The 21,134-nt window shown below is 32.5% G+C and overlaps 2 protein-coding genes across 6 annotated transcripts in view; one reads left to right on the forward strand and one right to left on the reverse strand.

The window, feature by feature from the left end:
- The window catches only part of LOC148623367 (xanthine dehydrogenase/oxidase-like), a 64,005-nt gene extending 51,817 nt beyond the window's left edge, over positions 1 to 12,188 (reverse strand). The window contains exons 1-9 of the mRNA XM_088565177.1: positions 12,053 to 12,188; positions 10,192 to 10,249; positions 9,344 to 9,440; positions 7,191 to 7,299; positions 3,619 to 3,745; positions 2,026 to 2,087; positions 1,202 to 1,279; positions 755 to 829; positions 4 to 142 (exon numbers count right to left, since the gene is read on the reverse strand). Coding sequence (XP_088421303.1) covers positions 4 to 142; positions 755 to 829; positions 1,202 to 1,279; positions 2,026 to 2,087; positions 3,619 to 3,745; positions 7,191 to 7,299; positions 9,344 to 9,440; positions 10,192 to 10,249; positions 12,053 to 12,097 — 790 coding nt within the window. The 5' untranslated portion in view covers positions 12,098 to 12,188. The remainder of the gene's footprint in view (positions 1 to 3; positions 143 to 754; positions 830 to 1,201; positions 1,280 to 2,025; positions 2,088 to 3,618; positions 3,746 to 7,190; positions 7,300 to 9,343; positions 9,441 to 10,191; positions 10,250 to 12,052) is intronic.
- Positions 12,189 to 12,209: 21 nt separating this feature from the next.
- Positions 12,210 to 21,134, forward strand: part of LOC148623368 (zinc transporter 6-like) — a 30,443-nt gene continuing 21,518 nt past the window's right edge. The window contains exons 1-3 of one of the 5 annotated variants that reach the window (XM_088565190.1): positions 12,421 to 12,481; positions 16,852 to 16,906; positions 17,983 to 18,023. Coding sequence is in view for 2 of the 5 variants with exons in the window: in XM_088565189.1 (XP_088421315.1) it covers positions 12,302 to 12,362; positions 17,983 to 18,023 (102 nt within the window). In the remaining 3 variants the exon portion in view is untranslated. Of the gene's footprint in view, positions 12,482 to 16,851; positions 16,907 to 17,982; positions 18,024 to 21,134 lie in introns of all 5 variants that reach the window. The other 4 variants (XM_088565189.1, XM_088565188.1, XM_088565191.1 and 1 more) reach the window with 4 other exon arrangements.

The following is a 21,134-nucleotide window of genomic DNA, read 5'->3' on the forward strand; positions in this document are numbered from 1 at the left end:
AACCAACTTCTGTATTGCCAATCACAAGTCTGGCAGATGGGTATTTTGCTTTCAGCTCCATTAACTGTGACAATGTGGTCGGACGAAACCATTCAATTTTCTCTCCTCTAAAGTGAAGATTTTCACAGTCAAATTCATCAGTCTAAAATTACAACAAAAAACAATGAATCAACTGAATTGCACTTGTGGCTAAGCTCTGATCACCACTGTAAAATAAACTGAAGAGAAGTATATAGTAGAAAAATGAAACATATCATATAACATATAGTAAATACTTACAGAGATCACCAAAACATCTTACATGAGTATAAACATACCTTCAAGTAAGCTCTGAAAGGCCTTGGCAAAAAAAGTAATAAAATCCATGGTAACAGAACAATGACACTCCTAAGGATCAAAATAAACTTAAAAGTCAAATAACAACATGAAGACACATTGTCAAACACTATTGACATTAGGGTGAAATCATTTATTTATAACCAAGTATCATGCTGCAAGCACAGCAGACAACTTGGAAAAAGTGAATAAACATCCAAAATCAAAAAATTAGATTAAAGCATAGTGGAAGCATGCCATTCCAAAACTAATACAAACTTTAAAATACAAATGCAAATATGATCATAACTTTCATGTAATCTGTAATTTGAGAGTTGTGATATTTATATAAATTGCATCTAGATTTGAAAAAAATATTTTCCATTTGGTTGATCATTAAAGCTTTCCAATTAAAAACCTATAAATAACTTGTACTTACCCTTAGCTCTGGAGGAAAAATAGGGTCCTGTGTGGAATCTAATGGCAAATATTCACTGTTCCCAACATTTAATACCTATAATTAGACAGGATTAAAACCATTCATCACTTATCTGGAAATTAATTACTTAATGTATATCAAGGTCAGTTATACAAGGACTTTTTCATTGGTCTAGCCAAAATCCATCCCAGACTTCAAAAATCAAATGGCCTGTACCTAATGAATGTACATGTAAACTAATTAATTAATATTTACAAGTGTAATTGTCATACATATCTGTCCCAAAATTATGACTTTGTTGAAATTTTCATTGTATTTATTTTGATTTATAAGAAATATGCAAAATTTTGCAAGGGAAATAACTTCTAAAGAAGTACAGCATGTATTACACAAAATCAAGAAAATTATTAAAACCAACGATTTAAACATTGTATAGTTTCATCTTACCCCATTTTGGGAGCCTTGATTCTCTTCTGAGTTTTTTCCTGTGTTTCTACAACATTTTTCACCCATTTGACAAAATTCCTAAAACAACAGAAATCAAAATCACATGTTTTTGAACTTTCCCCCTTGTCTGGATTGACAAAGCATTAGAAGAAGAGTAAATCACATGTTTTTGCACTTTCCCCCTTGTCTGCATTGACAAAGCATTAGAAGAAGAGTAAATCACATGTTTTTGCACTTTCCCCTTGTCTGGATTGACAAAGCATTAGAATGTATCATGTCATAAACCCTGCTAACAATGTAAACTCCTAAGTTGGTATTTTCTCCCCTTAGAAACATCAAACTATAAAAATCTTGTATACCTAGTATATCAATGGTGTACCTAATTATGATACCTCCATATGAAGATTCATCAAAATCTAGTGAAGTGGCTGGACAGTTCATGAAGATTTGCTGTTATAAGGTAAATGGACAGGCAGACAGGCAGACAAAAAGAACTTTGTAAACCCTTTAAAACCTTCCATTATAGGTCTGTCAACAAATCACTTATATAAATGTCATACCTATGTAAACCCTTTAAAACCTTTCAGTATAGGTCTGTCATCAAATCACTTATATAAGTGTCATACCTATGTAAACCCTTTAAAGCCTTTCAGTAGAAGTCTGTCACCAAATAACTAACAAAAATTTCCTAAATGTGTAAACCCTTTAAAATCTTTCAGTATAAGTCTGTCACCAAATCACTTAAAACAGATTCCTACGTGTGTAAACCCTTTAAAATCTTTCAGTATAAGTCTGTCACCAAATTACTTATATAAGTGTCCTACCTTTGTAAACCCTCTAAAACCTTCTAGTATAGGTCTGTAACCAGTACATCTACAAAGATTTCCTATAAAAGATGAACAAAAATCATAAAAAAAATATTTTTTTAGTCTAAATGAAAAAACACTCAAATATCTCATGCATCTGCATTGCCACTGTGCAAATAGAATTTCTAAAGGGATATATTTCCTATATAAAAACATGCAATACAAATCTCTTTAAGATATGCATACTTCCTTTTGTGTTAATGAAAATCCATCAAGAGGATTAGCATACCGTCAGATAGACATTCATTTCATAAAAACTTGTGTGTCAAATAACTGACAGACAATCAAAAGAGCCTAAATGTTGTATCCAAACCTGTAACAACTGGGAGACACCAATAAAAAAATTAACGAATTCACATCAAATTATTAAAAGCATTGCAGGGCACAGCTTGACCTCAATGGTCAAACTCAGTACAGTCAACACGGTATAAGTATCTGTGGCTGTGAAATATCTTACTGCCATATCAAACTGTGAACTTTTTGCCATTGACAACAAAAACATCGAGAAATCGGGTATATATAAATAAGTATTTTAATTCTTTACTCTGCTAATGCTTGGGGTATCTTATTGAAACATGGTAAAACTCTGTAAAAAACACAAGTTACTGCCCTAAAACCAGAAAAATGTCTGGGTACCATTAGGCCCCTTCTTCCTTCCTGGCTAAGGTAACCACCCCAAAAATAATTCCTAACCAAACTTTATATGGAAACTTGTGATACAATATCATAGCCATCCAAATGCATATATGTGTACTAAAGTTATATAGTTAAGATTTATAAAATGCTTGATTCTAGTCAGTTTTTACCCTTTACAACCAAGAAAATTTGAAACCCTATGGTATAATTTTATAGAGATCCATACACCATTACAATTCATTGTCCAGACATCAAGAAAATACTTGTTGCTGGCCTCTATTACAAAGAAAATGTAAAAAACTGTCAATACCAATATTCCTTAGTGGCCAGGAATAATTTGTTTCATATAGGTTCATTAACTCTTATTTAGGTAACAGAAATTGTACTTCGTGGTAAATGCTAGATCATATACTCTTGTTAAGTTTCATTTGACTATATGACAATGTTATTGCCTCAATGACACTTTTTGTATTGTTTACTTTACAACAGCTGACATATAAAAAGTGTTCAGATAATCAGCTAATTACTAACAAGAACTATGTAAAAAGTCAGATGTTGTGCCAGAAGAGGAGATAACTGTATTAAAGAATTAATCATTGATTGGATTAAACTGTCAGTACATCAGAAAACCACCATCAAATCAGATCTTCAAAAGTGATACAGTTATCTCCATTCTAAAGAAATTTTCAAATTTACATGTGAAAGTGGTGATTAAAACCATTGATAAAATATTTGTGCATGGGTGAAACAAAAAATGAGTACATTAGTTGTGGAATTGATACCCTAAATTTCTTGACACTATCCAATAACTTTCTTTAAATTTAATGTAGCATATAGCATATGACTTACATCATTTGGCTACAAAGGACTACTTCAACTACAAAGATTATATAAGAGCTTTATTAGCTAACCAACCTTCAAATGCCTTCTCCATTTCATCTGCTGTGGGAAGAGGGTTATTCCTCAGTAATGTATACATTGACATTACAATTCCTGGAGTACAGAACCCACACTGAGAACCATGAGATTTTGCTATCCTCTCCTGAAGTAAAAAGCAATAACAATTCTTAACAATAAATTATAGAACTAGTTTCATGAAACAAGAGACTTCCAGGAGCCTAAATCATTCACCCTGTTCAATTTTTGCCTTTAAAAGGCCAAAATCTCTAACAAGGTTTGTTTTGTTTGTTTGTTGGGGTTTAACGCCCGAGCAGCAATATTTCAGCTATATTCAGGCGATTCAAGGAGTTATCCAATAATTTTGACCCAAAAGACTTTGGTAAGACTTATCATAAGGATCATTTCAGCAATAGAAAGTTTCTTCCTATCTATCATAGTTTTCAAGATATTGGCTGAAAACTGTAAAAGAAAAAAAAAAGTCACAAGAATCATTTAATCAATAGAGAGCATCTTATTTATCCATCCAGTTTTCATATTACATGTAGAAAACAAATCTCTCATAGTCATTTTTTTACCCTTTAAGGGCAATAACTCTAACATCAAGCAACAGATCTTTATGAAAATTTTGGCATAAGTCCGGCCAAATTTTTCACCAGATCAAAAATCCCCACACACAGATTGTTAAAGATGTTCTACATAACATTCAAGCAAAGTTTTGTTTCAATATTTCCAGCAGTTTCAGAGGAGAAGATTTTTTAATTTGCAAATGTAAAATTCAGGAAAAAAAACTATTTTCAGGCCTGTAACTCATTCATTCATCAACAGATCTTTCTGAAATTTTCAGCATAGGTCCATCCCATCATGCTTAACAATTTTACCAGCCAGTTTTTAGCAAAACCCAACTGTTTTTTTTCGTTATTTGCAAAATTCTGCAATTTGTTCCCTATGGTCTATTTTAGTAACAGCAGTCATGCTTTTTGCCAGATCAAAAATCCCCTTAGGAACATTCATACAAAATTGGTTACAATCTGTTGAGTAGTTTTAAAGGAGATGTTTTTAAAAAGTTATGGATGAAGCCGATGGACACAGAGTGATGGCAATAACTCAAACATGGCTACAAAAATTTACACTAAAATTTGACCAGATAAATCTTATCACTCTGAACACTTTTTATCTGATACAAGAATTTTGCTACACCTAACAGTTTCAGAGGTATATGGGAAAAACTTCTGTCTGACCCTTATGTTCTATTTTTACTACATTTATACCAAGTTTGGTTCCAGTTGGTCAAAGTTGGAAGGGTTTTGAAAAATTGTTACGACAACGAGTACAATGGACATCTGACGAGGACAACAATGGACACCAAGTGATGGAAATACCTCACATGGCCTTTGGCAAGGTGAGCTAAAAAGTGGTGTTCTCCAGTCTTTAGTATATTGAAACAAATGTCTCAGACTATCGGCTGTACAGTCAAACAGAGCAGAAATTAATTACTTATAGAAATAAACCAATTTAACCTTAAATTTCAACTTCAGGTCAGATGTCTAGGGCACATGATAGTCACCATGGAACATTGAACTCCACCTCAAGGCAATACATCCACATGCCTTAGATTTTATGCATAGGTCAACTATAAATACTGTGATAAAGCTCACAAAGAAAATACTACTCACTGATTTCTAAATTTCCTGAAATTTTAGCAAAATCCATGGAGCCATTTAGGAAAAGCTTCACTTACAAGATAGATAATCAATAAAAGAACATGCCAATACACCCCTCATGACTTCATATTGGACATCTAGTCTCCAAAAGAAATCCCACTCCATGGATTTCTGTGAAAATCAATCTCATGGAAGAAAATCAGACCAAAAAAATAAAGGCCAGGAGACAATGTAGTGATGATAAATGGACCAACCAGCCAAATGATGACAAATGGACTGACCAGTCAAATGATGACAAATGAACCGACCAGTCAAATGATGACAAATGGACTGACCAGTGAAATGATGACAAATGGACCAACCAGTCAAATGATGACAAATGAACCAACCAGTCAAAATATGACAATTGACCAACCACTTCTCTACCCCACTGGTTGCCCCCACTGTTATATTAATAGAACATTTCATGCATAGGTAGGAAAGTAAGCAGAGCCAAAGTCTTATACACTGTCAGTAATCAGCATCAATAAATATACTGTCAATGTTGCTCAAATAGACGGATTGAAGTATACAATGTTTTGAACTATTCAGTCCATTTGTCATTATTTGACAGGTCCATCTATTTGTCATCATTTGACTAATAAACATGACATCTAAATATTAGACTACATAAAAAATGATAGTAAAGAAAAAAATCTGATAAAGACGTCCGTGAAAGCATCTTGTTTTACTCGGTTCTAAGCCTCATCCATATATGGTTTTAATTCAAGTCAACAAACTGTTATTGTCTTTACACCATCCACAATTTAGTTGTATAATGGGTATAATTTAAATGTCAATGTACCATACCAAAGCTGACTTTTAAATACTGGGTATAATGTTAGTGTCAATGTATCACACCAAAGCTGACTTTAAATATTGGGTATAATGTTAGTGTCAATGTATCATACCAAAGCTGACTTTTAAATACTGGGTATAATGTTAATGTTAATATACCATACCAAAGCTGACCTTTAAAAACTGGGTATAATGTTAATGTTAATATACCATACCAAAGCAGACTTTTAAAAACTGGGTATAATGTTAATGTTAATATACCATACCAAAGCTGACTTTTAAATACTGGGTATAATGTTAATGTTAATATACCATACCAAAGCTGACTTTAAATACTGGGTATAATGTTAATATACCATACCAAAGCTGACTTTTAAATACTGGGTATAATGTTAATGTTAATATACCATACCAAAGCTGACTTTAAATACTGGGTATGATGTTAATGTTAATATGACTTTTAAATGGGATACTATATTAGGATTAGTCAACCATAAACAAATTCAGGCGAAGTGAAATATGATTTATAATAAAATTACACATGAAGGATTTGGAAATAATCCTGTTCTATTTTAATATAATTTTAAGTAGATTCAAATTCGGTTTGATGAGTTTAATATTTCACAGCTTGATAGGACAGAATAAAGTCCATACAACAACTAATGTACAATCCTGAAGAGTTTGTGAAGCTAGACACAGTATGGATTTATGACAGATTGAATGTAATAATACAATATGAGTTTGAATTCATCTATAGGTTTGTTTACCCGCAATAGTTTAAGACATACCCCTTAATTTTTAACTCATTGAGAACATAACCCTCAAAATCAATCCAATCCAAGCTTTGCGGTTACCATTAGCCTGTATCCAGGCCAAAACATAGTAATGATGGATCTGCCATAAATTATACTTTCACAATTTTATTGTGTGGGGTATGATACTGCAAGCCCTCTATTTTTTTCTTTCAAAAATAAAAAAGCAAAGATCAAATAAGACATATATTCTTTTTAATTAACAGTATGAACCTGTACTAAAACTTTTTTCAACAAACTTTGACACATTGTGGTTTTTCTGCTATACTGTACTTACTTGTACTGGGTGAAGGCCATTTTGTATACTACCAATGCCTTCTACTGTAGTAACAGCCATTCCATGGAGAGAACACACTGGAGCCAGACAAGCATTGGCTGCGAAGTGTCTATAGAAAATATTTAAGTCATATTTTTGTCACATCTAAGAAATTCAATGAAAAATTTCACAAAAGTAAAATATATAAAGAGATATAAAAAAATACTTTATGAAAAAATCATAAAAAAGAAATATATTTTAAATAGTGCATATAATGCTAAAAAGAAAGAATTTCATTGTGATTACAAACGGGCTGTACAACTAAAGTATGAACTGTGTCTAACTGCATAACAAAGGTATGAGCAGTACCTGTCTGTATAAGTAAGGTATGCACAGTACCTGTCTGTATAAATAAGGTATGAACAGTACCTGTCTGTATAAGTAAGATATAAACTGTACCTATCTGTATAACTAAGATATGAACAGTACCTATCTGTATAACTAAGGTATGAACAGTACCTGTCTACAACAGTGCATGTCTGCATAACTAAGGTAAGAACAGTACCTTACTGCATAAGAAAGGTATGAATATTACTAATATATCTGTATAAGTAAGGTATGAACAATACCTGTCTGAATAACTAAGGTATGAACAGTACTTGTCTGTATTACTAAGGTATGAACAGTACCTATCTACAACAATGCATGTCTGCATAACTAAGGTAAGAACAGTACTTTTCTTTATAACTAAAGTAAGAACAGTACCTGTCTGTATAAGTAAGGAATGAACAGTGCCTATCTGCATAAATAAGGTATGAACAGTACCTGTCTGTATAACTAAGGTATGAACAGTACCTGTCTGTATAACTAAGGTATGAACAGTACCTGTCTACAACAGTACATGTCTGTATAACAAAGGTACGAACAGTACCTATCTGCAACAGTACATGTCTGCATAACAAAGGTATGAACAGTACCTGTCTGTATAACTAAGGTATGAACAATACCTGTCTGTATAACTAAGGTATGAACAGTACCTGTCTGTCTAACAAAGGTATGAACAGTACCTGTCTGTATAACTAAGGTATGAACAGTACCTGTCTGTATAACTAAGGTATGAACAGTACCTGTCTGCATAACTAAGGTATAAACAGTACGTGTCTGTATAACTAAGGTATGAACAATACCTGTCTGTCTAACAAAGGTATGAACAGTACCTGTCTGTATAACTAAGGTATGAACAGTACCTATCTGCATCAGTACCTGTCTGTATAACTAAGGTATGAACAGTACCTGTCTGTCTAACTAAGGTATGAACAATACCTGTCTGTCTAACTAAGGTATGAACAGTACCTGTCTTCAACAGTACTTGTCTGAATAAATAAGGTATGAACAGTATCTGCCTGCAGTACAGAAAGAAACATACCATGACTGATCCCTGATATAATGGTAAAGCACTCTGTGAGTAGTAACCAACAATTTTTTTTTGAAAGATATATATTTTTTTTAAAATGGCAGGTTATCCCCAACAACTTCCAAAAAGAATTTGCAAGAAAACTTAAGAAATAATGGTGTTATTGTCTACCACGCACAGAGTGTCGGTAACCATATGTGTTTTGTCTCTTTCTGTTCTTTATAAACTAAGGTACAAATATAATCTGACTGCATAACTATGGTATGAACAAAAACTTTGTATTAGACTGTATGCCTGTGGTCAACACTGTACCTATCTGTATAAAAATAGTCATTACTGTACTGTGACTGTGGTCAATACTGTACAAGACTGTATGACTGTGGACAATACTGTACTTATCTGTATGACAATTGTTATTACTGTACCAGACTGTAGGACTATGGTCAATACTGTACCTATCTGTATGATAATGGTTATTACTGTACTGGACTGTATAATTGTGGTCAATACCGTACCTATCTGTATGACAATGGTTATTACTGTACTGTATAATTGTGATCAATACTATACCTATCTGTATAACTAACAATAGTCATTACTGTACAGGACTGAAAGACTACTGTCATTTTTGTACATGGTCTGCTTGTGTTTTACTGTACCTGACTGTATAACTGAAGTAATTATTGTATTTGCTATACCTTTATTAATTCCCATTTCGTACTATGTACATTTGTGTATCTAGCTAATAGCATTACTATACCTGACTGTTTTTGACTGAGGATAATATTTTGATATCATTACAGTACAAGCTCCACAACCACCCTCTCCACAGCCAAGTTTGGTTCCAGTAAGACATACTATTCAATATAAGGAAGTATAATAAATAATTAAAAAGTATCTTTGGTCAAGAAATATGATACACAAAACAAGTAATCAGAGAGCAATGGCTCTCTAGTGATACCCCTGCTTTCAATCATGATATAAGGAAAATAAACTAAGTCCTCGGTAAACAGGAAGTTGTTGTCAAATTTTTCTGAAAATGGATCCCACCATATGGCATGCCTACAGAAAGAATGTGTTGAAATTTTAAGTCTGATTTTAAATCAATAAACAATGAAAATGAAATACTGTGAAAGTATTATTGTTTGTGGGGAACCAATTTTCATGGTTTTCGTGGGTTTTGTTAACCACAAAAATTGGTTCCCAACAAAAAAGAACTTCTCCTTCAGATTGTATGACAGAGTTGTCGAATCCATGAATTTAAGAATCTACATTTGTACGAACTGATAAATATTCCCTAAACCACGAAAATTGATACCCAAGAACAAAAGTACTTTCACAGTAGAAATACTACTATGCCTTTGTCTTTAAAAGTGTATATTATTAATTTTATTCATTACACAATAATTAAGTTATCGAGGATATTTATTGAGTAGTTAACTTCATTACACCATCAATTAAAGTAATTTCTCATGAAGGGGTATTCAGTCAACTTTGTGGGGTAAATGAATATCAAGGCAACAGACAACTATCACAGGACACAAATCTTAAGATGTTTTTAACTGTAGCATTGTAAATATACTTAGATAAAAACTTTGATAAGGATACACTTTCTGCGGATGTATTGTAATAGTGTGACTCCAGGTTCAGGTTCTGGATCAATGACCTACAAGAAGAAACAATATTATACTAATACCCAGTTTGCTATGGTTAAAAAAATGAACTTAGATATAAAAATTGCAACATTTGAGTACTGACCTTCGAGCTCAATTATAAAAATCTACACCATCATGGCCCAATCTTGACATTGAGGACAAAAAAGTTTTAGTAAATTCTGTTTAAAAAATAACAATATTGATATTTTTGTCTAAGTAATCTATTATAAAAACTTCTTCCTGTTAAAGATTGCTCAATTCTCCCTCTACACATGTAGATTAAACCCTGACCTGGCCAGTTCGAAAACAACTCTAAATTTGAATCTAAGAGATTTTCAGGAATCAACTGATCTATGATATGGCTGTGTGTTATATTGTAAATATCAAACTGTGATTTAATTTTATAAAACATGGTCTTGGTCACCAGCTTATAAGATGTTTTTGCCTTATGTAATGTTTCAGGGTGCACAGCTAGATACACCCATATAAGCAGAACCATGAACAGATGGGGCAAATATGAAAACAGCTACAATGTATTTTAACTGTGACTAAATGTTTGACACAGAGCAAAATTCAAGCTTAATACAGCAATTCTTATTATGAGTAAATGTTTGGCACAAAATAAGATAGTGACCAAAATAACTTACAATAGGACTTAAAAAGATTACATGGATGGACAAATAGATGGCCGATAGAATGATTTCTAAATCCTAAAATTTTAGTTCTGGAGGGTAAAAATCATCGAACTCATAATGCTGTGGCAGTGGAAGTGTTTTGTTCTTAGTAGAAAGTGGGAAATTGCCCCATGTTTTTTATAGTCTCATAATGTATATTCTGAATTTATATATATAAAAAGAAAAAGGGAGCTTACATGTACAATTTGTACATTAAGAAGAAATACAAATGTACACAATCCAACTAAGTTTCATGAAAATTGCTTTAAGGTTTTTCAAGTTATTGTGCAAAAATGGGACATCCCATTTTTTAAGAATTAAGTACCATAACTTGAAAAGCAAAAATAATAAATTAATAACAATTGAAAAGGGAGCTTACTTTAATATATACAAGAGGCTCCCAGGAGCCTGAATCACTCACCTGGTTAATGTTTGTCTTTCAAGGGCAATAAATTTAACTAGGAGTTAGGATTTTGCTGAACTACTTTTCATTGATTTTAATTTTAATTGCCAGAAAGGTGTTGAATAATATTCTTGTTTTGTGTTCAAAATGGAAGTTCCTGGGATGAACCGACGATATGTTATTTTGATCCTGAATGACCAAAAACCCTAAAAGAGCAAGTAGATGTGCACAATTCATGCCCATTGGAATGCCTAATTTCTGTAGAAGCTTTTAACCCAAAATCATTCCCTTTCTCCTTTAGGAAGTCTTGATTTGTCTAAAAAAAATATTTTAACAATACCAAACATACAGTATGGCTAAAACAAACAAGACTGGAATATATTTATGCCCATGGTTGGAAGGCAACAGAAAGAGAACTGCCATTTGCTATACTATATATTATCTGGGACTTTATATTGCTAGTACTATATAGTCCCTGATATCATCTACGTAATTCCAATCATACATCGCAAATTATAATATTGTGAATGCTCAAATTAAAATACTTTAAGACGCACATCGCCAAAACATGTTCGTTCATTAATTATATTTTGTCCTGTTTATTGGACAAAGATACTATGATTACTGTTATGTTTGTATAAAAAGGGTTAATTCTTATGTAACATAAATAAAAGCTTTCCGTTTTTAAAGAAGTGTGTCATTTTCTAATGCATCGTTAGATTAGACAGTTTTCATACCTTTTTACCATTAACATAAAATACCAAAGGTCCGTCTTTGAACATAACTCTCAAATAAGTTGAACAACAAACAGGATTCAGGAATACACAAAACTCTCAGTCCCGGAATGACCGTCGACCATTTACACGAGACCGATTTATTTTGTCTTTGTTAATGTGACGCTTAAATCAACTGAAAAATTCTTAAGTGTTAAACGTTTCACTATCACTGATGATGGTGAAACGTAAACAAGCCACCTCTGCGGAAAGATGAGCTCTTATAATTCAGTCCCTGATATTATACAAAGCAGTGTATCTGTTGATATAGATGGTAGTTAAGGCAACTCGTGAAATAGAGCTTTGTTACAGCATGAAAAGCCTAAAGGCAAAATCAGATACAATGTTCATGTAACTCACACAGGATGGGTACAAGTCCTAGCTGAAATTAGGGTAAAGGAGACAACCATTTGATTTGAAGGGGTTTCCATTCATCAGAGACTATAACACACACAGATAAGAAACTTGTTAATTAGCCAGTTTATCAATTAATTATCATGTAACAGAGAACATGATTCCCTGGCTTTCCCACTTATTGAAGTTATTCATTAAACTACTTTTCCCCATTTTCATGAAATAATCAGAAATAATTGTAGCAGATACCCAGAAGACATAAAAATGAAAAACTGAAAATTTCGTTTAATTATCTTGTTATACAAAAAAGGCAGTGATAGGTTAAAGTGAAAATTATGAATTTAAATTTGAATTATTTTCATTCTAAAAATCAGGGGGTAGGTAACTTGTTTTCAAATTTCTTTTTTTGTTACTTATGGTAATTTGAAAGAAAAATGTGGTATGAACATGAAGTTAAGATATTGAGAATGGGAAACTGAAAGTTTTATTTTAATACTTGCAATACTTTTTTAGTTATAATCATTTCAAGTCAAGTTGTTATTGTTGAATTAGTACATGTAAGTACTAGATCTCATGCCCTGCTGCATGATAATAAGAGATTACAGTTAGTTTAGTTTACAACAATTTTATTTTTTAACTCTACAAAAGTGATAGAACACAAGTTTTACCAACTTATGAAATCTTCTCCCAACAATAATATACAATGCATATGTAAAAACATTAGAACATTGAGGGCATGCATAAAATCTTTATGAATATTAAAAAAGACAACTTTGAATTAGATTTTACAAGACAATGAAAAAAAAAGAAAAACAACAGTGCAATGAAAAATAATAATAAAAAAAAAAAGAACACCAATACAATGAAAAAATAATTAAACACCAAAGTTTCAGAAATATATGTACAAAACTGAAGAGAAACATAAAGTGGATAGGTGGATACACTGTTCTTGTGTGACACTGATTTTACCTCCATAATAATATTAGGTCAGAAATCTTTTTGACCTTTAATAACCATGAAGACACTATAAAAAATAAGTATATTTTCTTCGTACGTTAGACCAGTACAATATGGACTCGGTGTAAATCGTAGTTAAGGAAAGACGCAGAGCATCGTAGCTAGGTCAAACAGATATTTAATTTACGTAGGCCATAATTAAAATATTGGGTAATGTCTAGTTCATGCAAGGTGTTTTTGCTTCGCATTGCACATTTGAATCTTGATATTGAATTCACATATCGCACGTCTTCACTTAAATTGTTCCATTCCCTTATAGAAGATGGTATGAATGACTCACTAGTAAATGATAATCTACAGAAGGGTAATATTATATCAGATCCATTTTGTATCGGATAGACTGTTATACTCTGAACAAGAGGGGGTGAGTTCACTGAGATAGCCTGGAGCATTGCCATTTTCTATATTGTAAAAATTTGTAATTTTCTCTTTTTTCGCCTTTCAGACAATTTTTCCCAACTTGTTTCTTTGTATAAATAGCTACATTTTGTAAATACTGGAAGACCTGTTACTATCCTCGCAGCTTCTAATTGCAATTTTTCCAGTTTGTTAGAGTATGTGATACCACAATTATCCCAGACATCACTGGCATATTCTAAGATGGGGCGTACACTGTATAAAGACAAGATATAACTTATCAAGATTTTTTCTACTTAACCTAAATTTTAATTTTCATTGTACACACAAGTGTTTGGATACACTTAGAATAAGGTTATCAATGTGAGTGTTCCATATACCATTATCAGAGAATGTTACTCCAAGATGCTTATGAGTAGCTGTATTTTGTATTTGCATCCCATCGAATGAAACAGTAAATGGCTCCTGTAATTCATTATTAGAAAAAAGCATGATTTCAGTTTTATCTGGGTTAAACGACATAAGCCATTTAGAGGAACAATCATTAAATTCTCTTAAATCGTCATTAATTACATTTTTTATGTCTTCAAGATTGGAATTAGAGTAACCCAAAGACTATCATCTGCAAACAATCTAGTTAGAGAAGATAATTTGTCCCTGATATTTATATATATATATATCCTTAACCCGCCTTTTCTCTGATGATACATCTTTGGGTTACTCTAGTAATAGTACTGCAAATATCAAAACAGTAATAGGAAAGGATCTGGAGGAACTTGCAGACTGGTCAAATAAGTGGTTAATGAACTTTAACCCAGATTAAACCGAAATAATGTTTTTCTCAAACATTAAAACACCAGATGACCTTTTCCCTAAATGATAATATTATACCGATAACACACAGCCACAGACATCTTGGAATAACTTTTTCACAAGATGGTAAATGGAATAACCAAATAGATTCTATTGTTAAAAGTGTGAATAGGCATTTAAACATTTTAAGAATGTTAAAATATAAGCTAAATAGGGATACTCTTTCCAAACTCTATACAGTATACATCCGCCCACTTTTTGAATATGGTTGTGAAGTTTGGGATAACTGGAATACTAAATGCATACAGACTTGAAAAACTACAACTTGAGGCTGCTAGAATTGTTACAGGGTTACTGATATTTACAAAAACAGAATTTTTGTACCCTGAAACATGCTGGGAGCCACTCTTTGAAAGAAGAAAGCGAAGAAAACTACATTTATTTTACAACATTGTCAATTATAAAGCACCCAACTATCTCAATAACCCCGATGTAACTTCGTATTCCTAACATTGTCGGTTAAAGAGCACTTCAGTGCTCATGTTATTTTGTTATTTGTACATATATGCTGACTTTAAATAAAATTTACTTTACTTTTCCTTGAGAATTGGCAAGGATTTAATACAGTCATTCTGTAGGCTGTCATTAACATCTGAATCTTTCATTCCTCATTCCTTCTGTTATTGAAGCATGGAACAAACTTGACCCATCTGTTCATGATCTAGGCTCTCTTTCCAAATTCAAGGCAGCAATAAAAGATAAATCCACAAAAATAACTACACCTTCATATTATTCTTACGGCCCACGAAAATTTAACATAATACTCTCGCAACTCTGTTGTTCGGCTTCATTTCTAAATGGAGATCTTGCTAAAACTAACATAATGTCTAGCCCAGCATGTAATTGTGGTGCTAAAAATTAGGATGTAAATCATTTTTTCTTTGTCTATCCTTTCTACAATGATATCCGAAACGACCTTATTCATAAACTGAATTGGCTACCCATAGAAATAGAAAGTAATATTCTCTTAAGTGGGCATCAAGATCTTACAAACGAAATGAATGTAGCAATTGTAGAAGAAGTTTTAACATTTATCAAGAAATCGAAACGTTTCCAGTAAGTTTTAGAGTTAGGAGACTTTTCCAGAAGCGTATTATCTAAATTACTTTCAAATTTTTCCTTTGCAATCTTCTTTATATTATTAACCATATTACGTTGACGTTTACATTTTTGGATGTCTTAATCCTGTTTATGCTTCAAGACAATCGATCACAAATTCTGATTTCTTTTTTGATAGTGCAGTTAAACCAAGGTTTATCTTTATCACGTAGGAGAATTGTTTTTGTTGGTATTAATTCCCTGGCCAAATTAGTAAATGTATTCGTAAATTCAACACATATGGCATCGATAGTTAGTTTCAAATCTCTTGTTTATTTAGGTGTGTGGTATCAATTGAGAACTTTATTTGTCAACATGCTCCCTTTTTAATGCCAAAATATTGTCAGTGTCTTAGCTAAGGCAAAATGAAGGGGCACAGCACCCTGCCCCTATTGAATTCTCCTTAGTGCCCATTGACAATTATCTGAATGTCCCGTTTAGATTACACTCTTGTTAATAAATTATCCCAAGCCAATTAAGAATTGTCACCTTCATGAACTAAATCATATCATAATTAAACCTCAGGTAATTATCAGTGGTCAATCAGCTGATCATGGTTATCAGATGGTGATTGACAAGTAGATATCCCAATTGGACACATTACCATTTTATGGACAGCCAAACATTGGTTAATAAATAATAATAAATAAATAATGTAAACAAACGCATGTTCCACATGTTATGTTTGTTTATACAAAAATGTCAGTTACCTCCCTTATAATTTCAATATTAAAAAAAATTCTATATCTTCAACAATACAGGGCATTATCCAAAAGTTGAGATTGCAATAGTTATAGGTAATAATATTCCTCTTAAATAAGTAGGATTTTGATATTTAATTGGAGCAATATAGGAGGGGAACTTTGAACTTCTGTAATTTGTTAATTGATTAACCACATTTATTTCTTCACATGTACATGTTTTCACTAAGCACTTGATCAACTGAGAAAGGTGTTTTAATACAATAAGGGTGTCATGCATATATTAATACAGTAAAACTTATTCAGTTTGCAAAATATGACACCACACTGTCCATTTATACATTGTCCTACCTTTATTTTCAGAAGTTGGCAGGTATGCAATAAGAATACAAACATACAAGAAAGGAAAACAACTGAAGTAAAATATTTGTTACTTAATGAAAATATAACGCTAAGATCAATGTCCATTTTTGATTGAAAAAAACATGCTACATGTTAAAGTGCCCTCATCCCTGTGCCCCTCTATTTTCTCAAAACCTAGCTAGAGCACTGATTGTTAAAAAGTGGGAGTATTTGTGATTGTTAAAAAGTGGGAGTATTTGTTTAATTTTGAATAACTATTGCAAAAATAGTATATTTTTATTTTCATTATTTCAAAAATCACAGACCCAAGTAAAAACAAATTGTTCAAGGTCCATAACTTTTTAGACGCTGACATGCAAACCTTCAAGAGACCATTCAAATGTGTTTGAGTTATTGGGAGTTCAAGAAATTGATGACTGAAGATTTAAGTATTTTTTTTTTCGTTGCGGGTCAGAGTTCATCTTTACCTAAATGACCCTTTGATTAATGACGGCTTCAGTTCTTACACCTTTTACTACCCAAGCCGACAAAATTGCTAACAAGTTCCAGTTTGTGAGGTTAATTCTCTAAAGATTTATTAACAAATTGTTCCAGAAATCGAAGTTCGAAATAATCCAAGGTTACATGTATTTATACTGATTATATAGGAGTAAGTTTTGGTACTTTGATTAGAGAAATCATGGATGTCTGAGTTAGAGCAAGTGAAGTTTAACTGTACATGTACATTGTATTACATCTTAAAATGTGCCTTCTTCAGAAAATATGTGTTTCTGGAATACACTAAATATTCACAATTTTAACTAATATATTACATTTCCTAACTTTCTAATTTTGTGACGGGTGAATCACCATGTAAAAACTATATGATAATGAGGGGTAGTTTACCAAACTTCTAGGACTTGTTCCCAACTTGTTCAAAGTGGGTTATTCTAGAGAGCATGTTTGTGGCCTGAGAAGAAGGGAACATTTATTTTTATTGGCAATTTTGGCATCATAGTTCATCCAATGAAAATTAAAGTAACTTTGATAGATCACATATTTACATGCCTGACAAACTTGGTTTCAGCATCTTCCAAATAGGAAGTTTATAAACCAAACATTATACATGTATGAGATAATTTTTTTTTTCAGATGTAAAGTACCAAGGACAGAGAACAAAATACTACACTTCTGTAAGTTTTTCTTAAATTCAAATGCTGTCAGCCGTGCAGGTCCGGGTGTCAAAAGAATAGGCCTGCAGCAGCGCTAAGCTTGTGGTAAAAGGCGACTAAATAGTGCTCAGAACCGTAGCCGGGGGCTAGGGCACTCTGCCCACAGAGCAACTGGGTTGTGTGCCCCAGGTGGTGGAATGGGGTACCCCTGGTGTGTTGCATGCTGAGGTTGTCAGGCTATAATACGTAAAACCTGACCGCAAACCATAGTGATGCACCATGTTGCGAAAGATGCCACGTTCCTCGCCCGTTAAAGAACCCTGCTGTGGTATTCGATAGGAGTAGGAACCTTTGCGCTCTGCCATAGAAGGCTAAATTGCCAGACCCTACCCATCCCCCTTTTACTAGTGGCGATCAAAATTTGTCGACCCTGTTATCCATTTGTCCCATCCTTTTTTTTTTCATTTCATCATCATTTCATGTTCATTTTATCATCCATTTCATGTTCATTGTCTGAATATAGCTGAAATATTGCTGCTCGGACGTTAAACCCCAACAATCAATCAATCAATCAGTCAAATGCTGTCATGGCAATGACATTATTTTTAGCTCACCGAATGGAAGGTCACATGAGCTATTGCCATCATATGACATCCATTTTCATTTGGGGTGTTCAAGGAAGTTGGCATTTTTCAATCAGATTTCAGATATCTCTTACATTTTTATATGACAGCAAAAACTTTGCAATCATATAATAAAAAATTATGGTGCATTGTCATCATCTTCTGGGTACACTTCGTTTCCCTGCAATAACATTACCTGTGGTTAACCAATTGTTCTGAAATTTTTATATGATTTTACTAACCACTGAAGGAGGTTCCTGTTTAATTTGGACTTAGTGGCCTCTACTGTTTTAGAAAAAGGGGACAAAATGGTGAAAATAAGTGTTTTATTAAAACCCATGCAGAATGATTGGTTTTTTCTTTATTTTCATTGTTTTTTATTGTGATCTTTGTTTATTTCTGGTCAACAAATGTATCAGCAGATTTTATGTGTTATGGACCGTTCATAAGTTATAATTATATTTAGTTGGACAATGCCAAAAAATTCAACTTTTTTATTTTTGGTCCGATTTTGAAATTTTTTATTGATTCATCATAACTAATCCCTGTCATCAGTTTTCAATCAGATTTCAGATATCTCTTACAGTTTTCGAATTATAAGGGTCAAGGGGGCTAAACCTGAAAAAATGGACTTTTTAATTTTTGGTCCGATACCCAAAAAAAATTTATATTGGATTTCTCATAAATATCCCTGCCTGCACTTTGCAATAGATTTCAGATATCTCCCACGGTTTTCTAGTTATAAGGGGTCTAAGGGGCCACACCTGAAAAATAGCCTTTTTATCTCACCTGGCCGAAGGCCTAGTGAGATTTTGCCATCACTTGGTGTCTGTCGTCGTTGTGGACAAATTTTTAAAAATCTTCTCCTATGAAATTACTAAACAGGCAATGGTAAAATTGTCAAAACGATTCCTCAACTGATATAGGAGTTATGGCCCTTCTAATATGTATCTTCTAATACAAATGTAGATCATTTAATGAAAATAGGCATATTAGTTTTTTAGTGTAAAGTGCTCAAAATGACTGTTGTGATTTTTAATCCATTAATAGATATGGCTGCCTATACTAAAAATGGAACTTTGGGGTCGGAAGACAGTTTTTTGAAAAAAATTCAAAAATTGTTGCCTTTAGCAAAATTCTGGTTCAGGTCATGAAAATGCTATTAAAAGCATTTCTTGCATTTGACAATTTAGTTGATTTTAACTTAGCCTGTCCCAGATGAATTGTTAGTCCTTATGCTTAAGTGTGTCAAAAACTAATATTGTGTCCACATGTGCCACAACTGTTCAGGGTTCGACCACTTTGGGCGTATCATGCTGTGCTTGACAAAGCTTTTTATTGAGTTATAAGGGGGTCTTTTCTATTTTTGGTCCAATTTTGAGAAAAAAAATTATTTGATTCCTAATGAAAATCCCTGACTAAATACAAGAGTTTTAAGAAGCTTAGCTAATTTACTTTTATCATTTACTGTTTTTGAGATAATGAGGTAAAAAGTGATTATGAATGCACCCTGAAGCAGAACTTTGTACTTAAATTGAAATTTCAAAATATTGTGCAATATAGTATATAGTGCTGCTCTCGGTGAAGCTTTTAATTGAGGGTTGTGACGTCAATTGAAGCAAGATTAAGCAAAATTTTGTTTGTCTTTTAATACACTTTGAATATGTGACGTGTATTTCATAGTGATTGCTGAAATGAGTTGACAACTGTGGCTAAATATTATGCATTGTGGTCTTCAAGCAGTTACTTCAATTATATACTAAACATGGCTGCAGAGAAGGGTAACAATATTCAGAGTTACAAAATATTTTGTCTTAAATAACAGGTGTTCAAATTAGTATTAGTCTTTGATTCAGGACCGTCAATTTCTGAACAAGGCCCTTTGAATTTCTTTTAGGGGTTTTGATTCTTCAGAATCATAATACTTCTTGTTACCGGTTTATATCAGGAACTTCCCTACTATTTCAAAAATCTCTTTCAAGAGCAGTAATTATGTTTCAGGCAATTATTCAGCTCAATAATATTCATAATATTCTATCATTGCTGCAAATGAAATTAAGATCTTTAAATTTAAATGAAGTTTTGGGGACATCTTTTTTTACCTTCAAAAATTTGAATGTGTTTAGCATGTTGTTTAATCCATGTATCAGTCAAAATCTTCATCCTTTCATCAATATTTTATAATTGCTAATCAAGAAGTTAAGAGCAGTAGTTTAATCCAGTAAAATTGGCTGGAAAATTCCAATTGATAATCAAAGTACTCAAGTACTGAATCAATTTGTATCGTTTGAGATGACTCAAGTAATCGTCAAATTGCAAAAATTTGGGATAAAAGGAAGGACCAAATTCAAATGTATCTTAACACAAGCTTAATGCATGTATTATTATAAATGTTTAATATTGAACTGTTTGTTTTATTTTTAAAAATTCGCCATTTCTGATTACAAAACACACATACAATGTACATTTATACCAAGATGCATTATGCATCTTAGCAGTGTGCCAGTTT

Source organism: Perna viridis, chromosome 2 (assembly GCF_037379345.1).
Source record: "Perna viridis isolate PV_CMFRI_1.1 ecotype Kerala chromosome 2, ASM3737934v1, whole genome shotgun sequence".
Classification (NCBI taxonomy): Eukaryota; Metazoa; Mollusca; class Bivalvia; order Mytilida; family Mytilidae; genus Perna; species Perna viridis.